Genomic DNA, 9,335 nt, shown 5'->3' with positions numbered 1-9,335 from the left:
AGTACACAAAACAAGGCCCAGTAAATTTGTTGTTCCACTCGGCTACGGATTAGTTGATGTCGTCAGGGGAGTGAAAAAAACCTAACTCATCCGAAGTTTAAAAATGTCACCGCTAGGACCTGTAAACAAGAAGAGGTCCTGAGACCCGACAAAAAAGATCAACTTAACCGACGATCAACCAAAGCGCCGTCGATTGTAAAAATCAGAACTCATCACATTTGTTGTTATCAAGTCAAGATTTTATTTTCACTTGTTTGGGTCCATGCGGACCATGAAGACACACAATTTAGATAGAAAATGTTTTATATATATATTATGTATATTCATTTATGTAAATTATGTACACATCTCACTTTTTTACAGACAGATCTAATAACAATGCACACATGTGTTTTTAGAAACAATAAATAAAACTAAAATAAAGCTGTACAAATTCTGGCACACAGTCACAGAAGAATGTGTGTAAACAACACATGTCAAGCAAGCTCTGAATGTCACAACAACACACTGCCGCTAACTCAGAACTACAAAATTCTATCTGACATTTTTGGCCGTTTTGAGTTACTAAGACCATGAGCCAAGAAACCAAATGTTTTATCTGCTCTCACAAAATCTTAAGATTATTCAGAGTCGTTATCACGATATTCAAACAATTGCATTCCAAAAAACTTGACCATGCTGTGAAAATCAAAATATTTGACGTCCGATTTCTTTTCAAAACTAGGAACTGAGCAGCTAAAACGATGCAATTCTAGGGTAGCGACACCCCAGGCTCTTCATGTCACGAAACGTGTGCATTTGATGGCATCATCTTCTCCTCCTCTAACATTCTCAACTCCCCCTTCCACAAATCTCCACAATGTATTATGATGATCAATGCATACACGAAGACTACAAGGGGACAAAAAATGGCAGTCACATTATTTTAAATTATTTTGAGCTCTTTTTTGTAGAGTTCTATTCCATGGGGAAGAGAAAGGGTTTATAACACTACTGTCATACATAACATACACACAAGGCAGAAAAATGGCTGAGTCCATGTAAAGAAAACAACAACAAAAAAAGAGGAAAATTTTACACCCTAAAGATATGAGATTCCCAAACTATAAAACAATGTTGGTTTAGCTTAGAGTTTTACAGCACTTGCAATGCAATTAGGTGTGCTGAAGATTAGAAGGGATACTAGACAGTAACGTTTAAACATATAAAGAAATAAAGTAGGACAGATATGGGCAATAGATGTTTGATCATTGATAGGAGAAGCAGACCACATGAAAGCACCTGCCAGCCACCCACCCACATTCCAAACTTGATACCTAACATTTCTCAAAATCACCTAAATGTGACTCTACAGTCTTCTCCCTTGTAGTCTTCACACTTCACGTTTTGCGTAGATTATTTCATAGGATGGTTATAAAGAAAACAAATTTATTGTCCCAGTTCAAGACCATTACATGTAGTGTGTTCTCCACTAGTAAACCTTCACCCCACTGACACAGACACAACTCCGCGCCTCAGAACTGTTTTGTCCAAAGTGTACTTGAGTAAAGAAGCACTTTGAACAAAATAGTTATGAGGCAATGAACTGGAAGATCGTTTTACTTTCAGTTTAATGAGAACAATCTTTTTATTTTTTTGTTTTTGATAATTGTTTTACGGTGCTCGCAACTGCATAAGGCCATATGAACGAGCATGGGAACATTCTTTAAAGAAAATTAGCTAAACATCCTTTCAAAATCCTACTTACTACATCCGAGCACAGTCCCAGGGGTAGCAGACAAACAAAAAAAACAACCCCCCGGATAAGTCAAACCACCACAGATATAACGTGTATGGACAAAATGACCCTGAGCTGTTCTCATAAAACTTTTTGTTCAAGTTCAAACTAATTATTATTGAGAGATTCATTTATAGTGGGAGAGGAAGAGGAGAGAGAGAGAGAGAGAGAGAGACAGAGACAGAGAGAGAGAGAGAGAGAGAGAGAGAGAATCACTTTTTAGAACAGTATGATGCTCCTCTTCTTTGTACCATTGTTAAGTGAATTGAGCACTTTCTTTGTGGAAAGGCACTCAATGAGTGAAATTTAATATTACAGTCGACTATGGAAGAGTTGATGTCCTCGGGGGAGGGAAAAATAGATCAAATCATCAGAAGTTCAACCTAACCGTTGGGACCTGTAAAGAAGAAAAGGTGCTGGGACCCGAGAAAACTCAGCTTAACCAAAGATCAACACAAGCGAGATGAACACAAGCAGAGTCGACTGTATTTATAAATTTTGCCCAAGAGTTTTCGTAGTCCATCACCGAATAATAATCAATACTCAAACTGTTGGAACCGACTGTTAGATTGCTGACCAAATTATTAAAAAGTGGGGCACGTCTTGATATCAATAATTTCTTCAACCGATTTCTTCCAGCTGTGTTGACCTGTGCTCTGTCGATAACAGATTAAGTGAGTTACAAATTTGCCGAACAGTGAAGTCCGGTTCAAAGCTGCAAAACACGAGTCGCGCTAGCCTTAAAATGCTACATGCAGTGGAGAATGAGTTAAATGTGATGAACACAGTATCTTAGTCATACTATAATCATTCTTGTCAAAAGTCTGACTAGAGTGAGATAAGCATGAACAAAATAAAACTCTTTCTGATAGTAGTGATAGTTCAACCACTATTTCTGTCAACTCAAAAAACTTTGTGGAGACTTACATGATGTAAGTAAATACATCACAGTCTAACATGCGCACAGTGAAACCAGTGGGACTAAGAAATCATTTCGTTATGCACACATTTTCCTATGCAAGTGTTTTGAATACAAAGAATATTCAATATATACAAGATTAACAACAAAAAATAGGGGCCTAAAACTCTTTTTGTTATAATATAGAAATTTTTCTATGACCATGTTAGACTGTTTATATGAAAAAATGCTGCATAAGTTATTTAAGTATTCCAAAGAACAGAGTAGCAAAACTCAAATCATGGAAATCATTGTAAATAAATCACATCTGAGAGATTTTTTTCCACAGCATATAATTCTTCAGTCCGCCTGTCTCTTTCTCTCGTTTCTCATTCTTTCTCTTATTTTTTCTTTAAACTTGCCTTGTTTTTTCTTCTTGCTCCTCTCCTTCACTCATACATATATAGATTAAGCAAACACTTTCTCAGATTTTCTGACACAAACAAATTCATTTGAACACTTTTCTTACACGTGCATGCAGTAATCGAAAAGCTTTCTTGAACACACATGAATTTCTTTCACAACCTTTTCTACAAACGCACATACATAAATTAGTTCATTCAAACATCTTTCTTGCCTATCAATATTCGCATTACAGTTTTCAGAGGTGGAAAAAGAAATCGTCAGCAAGCTATTCAAATGTTTTTAGCTCAGTGAGGAAAATGTTTCAGGAGAAAGAGAGAAAAAGTTTCCTTCTTTTAACAGTTGTACCTACATTATGCGTCTTTTCTGTATTATTTTACATTTAGAATTTGAATTTCTACAAAGTATTTCCTTAAGGGGATATGCGGGTGGGAAATGGGGTCAAAAATTGAATTTTCATTGAATATTCAATTTTGATGAATTTCGATTGTTCATCTATTTCTACACCTCATCATATGATCAGTTATAGTATACTAAAGAAAGTTCTCTTCCTTACATAAATGGGTCGCTTGGATGAAACTTTGTACACATGTCTATTATGATGTTATGTACAATCATTAACACTTTGCCGCCTCATCTCACCGATTGGCGATGTTTACTACCCAGTTTCTTTGGATTTTCCCCTAAATATGATGGCAAAGTGTTAAACAGGAAAATTTGACTTGTAAAGAACTTTTTTAAGAAAACTGTTTTTTAACAGCCTTACCCCCTTAAACTGTCATTACTGTGTGTACAGTAAAGTGTAGAAGCCGTAACATCTTTGAAATTGCTTTAATTGAAAATCCTTGTTGTAGGGATTTAGATCTTAGTTGTTTTATATCCTCACAAAATTTGAAGAAGATTGTGTACAATTAATTGAGCAATAAACTTCTCAATTGATGAATTTTCGTCATTTTGCGACCATTACTTGCCTCTGACGGGTAAGGACGGTAAAAAATGTGAGTGTTGAATCTTTTTTCTCAATCTCTATACCACCAAATGAGAAATTTCAATGTTAAGCCAAGTACGAAAGGCCCTCATTCCAAGATAGAAATATCAGCAGCATATTCCCATCAATGAAAAAAAAAATCAAAATTTCGGGCTTAGTACAACTGAACAGCTAACTGAGGAAATGGTCTTTCTGCTGTGTATGGCAGTGATCAGAACATTCTAGAACAAGTCACAGTTTTATTCACAACTCTTTGAGCCGCACTACTGGCTCACATCACAGAACACAACCCTACACAGTTGCGGGAGGTGGGAGGGGGAAGGGGAGGGGGCGCAGATAAAACTACACACTTAGGCACACTGTTCAAAGAACACTTAACAAAACTGCACTTACGGGCAGTGTTAAAAACATCACACACTAAACAAAAACTTTTAAAATGACAGACATAGTGCTCACATCACAACACACAACACAAAACAAGACATATCCATGAGCATAAACATGACAACACACAAAAAAAACACCAAAAAAACCAGAACTCCACAGGAGAGGCCAGGATACTTACAGTAAAAGTTTTACGGCATTTGCAACAGAAATAGGTCATACAAATGCCAAAGATTAGAGGCTGTGTTTCTAGAGAGCAACATACAAAGAGGACTATAGAAGATTGATAAAGAAGGAGCAAACCATACCACAGCATCTATCCACAACCCACAAAGAGGTGAGGAAGCGAAGATGAAACAAGTCACAAGCTAAAGCACAGAAGAAAACTACACGTGCCAAAACAATTCCCGCACGTCTATCACAGAGTTTTTCAAAGGGACATCTAAGGCAGAACAGTTTCACATTACGCTGACTTGACACCACAACTTGATGAAATGGGGGAGGGGGGGAAGGCCCAAATAGTTTCTTTAAAAAAAAAAAAAAAAAAAAAGAAATTAATACCACTATCAGAGTTGCTTTTTTTTTTCATTTTCACTTTAAAAAAAGTTCCAACTCAACACTAAAATGTGAAATGTCAGGCAGCCAAGAGAGAGGGTATATAAAGTACAGAAAAAACAAAAAGGTTGATCTTGAGTCTTCCACCTACACATTTTTTTTGTTATTCTGAATAAGATTATTTGTTCGAGAATTTCAACAGTGTTTATTTTCCCAGTAAATAGAAGGAAGAAACATCGGAATGAGCTGTCCTAGTTTCCTACCTGTCGGCCTCTCGAGCTAATACTCTGTCATACGTCACTTTTCAAAATGACATACAGCAGTCTTACACCAAACAGTCGATTCGTTTGTACAGGCTCTAAGATATGATCTGCATTATTGCCATTATCATGATCATTATTAACACTTTGCGGTCACTCGGCGCAATAATGCGCTGCGCTGCGACGGTGAAAATTATCCGCTCCGGCAACCTGGCGCAGTATAGACAACAAAATTGCCAGGCTTTCTTTGCCCCAGAAAAACGCAAAAATAGATAAAAATGAAGTAGGCCCGCAGGAACACATTCCATTTCAATCTGTGATCATCAGAGACTCAATGTTTACCAGTATACGATGATGTACCACCCAGCGAAAACCATATCCCAACAGCCTAAAAACCCCAAGTGTACCAGTCACTTGTACCAAATTCACGGTATAATTTTGTTTAGAAAACTAAATTTCTAAAAATTGAATTTTTAAAAATGTAATAATAGGCAACTGATGAAAACTGACCAACACACAAACTTACACAGTTCAAACCTCGGTTGTCAAAGTAAACACACATTTTGATTGTCTGCCAGATCTAGGAAATATTTCTCCACAGTATCCGATTAATCACACGCCCACTGGGAGAGCATAAACAGTTAGTTCTTAAATGTGGGTGCTTTTACACCCCCATCGACACAATTTAGATCATTTAGGAGGCAGGCTTCTCATCCAGCTTCTGGGGGAACCCTGGCACGAAAAGAAAACAAATAAAAAACTCTTTGGGGCGGAAAAATCAAGTCATTCTAAGGAATGCAAAATCCCATATCCAAAGCCACCTGTTTCTCTTTACAAGAAGTCAATTAAGAAAATCTGTGCACACACATACAGTGGCCAACTCAGCTTCACTGCTCAGTGGTATTCTAAAATATCACATCTTTTCTTATAATTTTTAAGTACTATTTTTCAACAACACTTTTGAATCACAGACAAATGTTTTCACAACGTAGGAGGTATATTTGGCCCCTCCTCTCTCCTCTTTCCATCCACTGAAGATATATTCTCTCCTTTATCTCCCCTCTTTCCATCCATAGATGGAATAATTCCCCCCCCCCATTTACCTCCAAGCGGGGAGGTCCATCACCACTCCAAGAATATCTCTCCTCTCCCCCCCCCCTCCATCCACAAAAGAAATACTCTTCCCCTCCCCTCCATCCACTGGAGACATCCTCTCCCCCTCAAAATGTTCACTTCCAGACTGGCCCCCCACCACCACTCTTAGGCTGCCGGCCCCCGGCGACCTTCCTCTCTCGGCTGGCGGCAGTGACGCCGGTGGTGTTAGTCGTTTCTTGTGGCTGCGGGACTTTTCTCGACGAAGCCATGGCGGGGCCTGGCGGTCGGCTGCTACCCATAGACTTGTCAGAGCCAGCACTGTCTCCCGTCACACTCGTGTCTGCCGACTGCAGGGAGGGAAGGGGCAAGGGAGGAGGGGCAGGACAGATAGTAACACTGGTGGTGAGCCTCCTTAATTTGGCAAGAGTTTTACGGCACTTACAACACAATAAGGTTATATAAGGTTAAAAGAGAGTAACAAATATGAAAAAGAAGGAGAGAAAAGGACTATAGATGTTGGATAGGACAGAATGAGCAAACCACACCAGAACACCTGCCAACCAACCATAGAGCCTTCTTGATTGGATTCTACAGTCAAGCATACAAACAGCAAATAGATTTTCAGGTCTCTGATTTTTGTCTTGTACATTATATTCTTTACATTCTTTTATGTGTCCCTTGTGTGGCTATGCATATGAGACTGTGGAGTATCACCTGTTCCACTGCACAGCCCTAAATGACATCAAAGCTACCCTTCTCCCTTCGAGACCTAACATAGACAACACACTCTATGGAACATTACAGCAACTGCAGCAGACCTGCACTTATCACTACATGGCATTGGACAGAAGGGCGAGAGCCCAGCTGTTGCTGGATCGATAACAACAACAACAACAATAACATTCTTTTAGTTTTAGTAAGAGTATTACCGCACTTGCAACACAATAAGATCATATAAGTGCCAAAGATTAGAGGTGTTACAGGAGAGTAACAATCACAAAAAAGAAGTTAGGACTACAGATGTTCGATAGGAAAGAAGGGGCTAACCACACCAGAGCACCCGTTAACCACCCACTTCTGTATATATTCAAAACACATACACAGCTAAATTTATAGGTAACGAAAAGATTTGCATGTCCTGGCCATTTCTCTGTGTGACTGCTAGACTGTAACTGTTGTATAAAGTCATTGCAAATGAACAAAGGCCTCCATCAGCACACTTGGAGAGAGAGAGAGAGAGAGAGAGAGAGAGAGAGAGAGAGAGAGAGAGAGAGACAGAGCGAGAGAGAATGTTTTTGACAGTGTCACGTATTTACTAATGTCATGTCTTGTTGTGAGTGCATGCGTGAGTGCATCTAACCTTTGTAACATCTACTGCCATTGTTAACGACCAAGACAAATTTGGGTGGTTGGCGGGTGCTCTGGTGTGGTTTGCTCCTTCTTTCCTATCAAACATCTCCCCTCCTTCTGTTTTGTGCATGTTACTCTCTTGTAACACATAATCTATTCTTCGGCACTTATTTGACCTTATTGTGTTGTAAGTGCCGTAAAACTCTTACTAAAACAAGACAAATTTCTCCCCTGCGAGATGAATAAAGATTGTCATAGTCATTCAGGAGGCAGGCTGCTTCCACTCTACCACCAGCAATAGTTCAAAGCATCCACTTACGGAATTTATAAGTGGAACAATATTCAGGGTCTAATTAGGGGGGTCCTGGGGCATCCCCCCCCCCCCGAGAAATTTTGAAAAACTAAGGCTTCTAAACAGCCATCTGGAGGCATTTTCAGCTTTGAAAAATAAAATATCAGATCAAAAAGAATGTCTATATTGTCTTTTGAAAACAGAGAGTACATCAACTGGGTATCACTTCAGCCTTCTCAGATATTGAGATCCACGAGCATGAGGATTGTAAGTAATGTGAGGCATCTTTTCGGGGCAAAACACCTGCAAACTATATTGACTCAGTCACAATTAAACACACAAATAGATCTAGATTTAGTCTTGTTCTGTCTGATTTTAAAAAAAAACTTTCCCTGGTAGAAACAAAAGTCAAAAACTATGAAACAGCACTAGATCTACATTCAAGCTTCTAATAAATAATTTTTTTAAACTTTTCCAGCAGAAACAAGAGCTCATCTTTGAAAGAGCACTCAGAAGGATCGTAACAGCGCAAAACAGCACACCAGTGACACAATGATTGGCTAATGTGGTGACAAAATTAACTACTTTGGCAATATAAGAACGGAAATGCGAACTACACGGCGTCCAAAATTCCATCTCAGCGATCTTTTAGTTAGTCCGGGCCCCCCGCGGTAGGCCATAAATCACCGGCAGGTGACCTGCAATTTCACGCGTCAAGTCGGGGATTGACCGGGGTCAACTCGTGCACAGCGTTGTCTTATCTTCTTATCAGAACGCGTTTCTTCCCCTAATTTCATGAGCCGTAAAATGATGCTCACTCTACCCCTAGAATCTACTTCTTCACCAATTTCGCTTCGTCTACGTCTTCTTGGTATCTTGTGAAAGTTTCAACAGTTTTCACTAATTCGTTTGGGAATAATAACAGTTTTAAATTGTGAGTGTTAAGTGATCGGAAGTGCCATTAATAATGTGATCTCTTCAAATTTAATTACAAATCATTCCAAAATGAAACAATGGAGTTTATTTCTGTTTGCGCGGTGTGATAGCCATCAAATCATATTTTCTAATGATGTGAATTTTGTTTTTCCAGCACTTTGCAGTGACTGGCAATCAGTTAGTGAATTGTAATTGTGTTCCTAAGTAAAAATTGTTAAACTGCAATGGGTCACACATATGAGAGGCATAGAGTCTCTGAATGAACATTGTCGGGTTTGTTGGCGTTTAAATTTAACTGTCAAACAAAAAAGTACAGAAAGCCCCGATTATGTAAGACAATGTCAGGAGATATTCTCTTGATATATGGGATTGATGTG

General features: G+C 38.8%; 1 protein-coding gene across 1 annotated transcript in view; it reads right to left on the bottom strand.

Annotated features, from left to right (window-relative positions):
* Positions 1-217: 217 nt before the first annotated feature.
* Positions 218-9,335, bottom strand: part of LOC101856606 — a gene marked incomplete in the record, with an annotated part of 62,244 nt that continues 53,126 nt past the window's right edge. The window contains 1 exon segment of the mRNA XM_005107842.3: positions 218-6,727. Within this exon segment, the coding sequence (XP_005107899.2) occupies positions 6,515-6,727 (213 nt within the window).

The sequence above is a fragment of the Aplysia californica genome, unplaced genomic scaffold (assembly GCF_000002075.1).
Source record: "Aplysia californica isolate F4 #8 unplaced genomic scaffold, AplCal3.0 scaffold00636, whole genome shotgun sequence".
Lineage (NCBI taxonomy): Eukaryota > Metazoa > Mollusca > Gastropoda > Aplysiida > Aplysiidae > Aplysia > Aplysia californica.
Note: the sequence above shows the minus strand (reverse complement) of the source record. Positions and strands in the feature narration are given on the sequence as shown.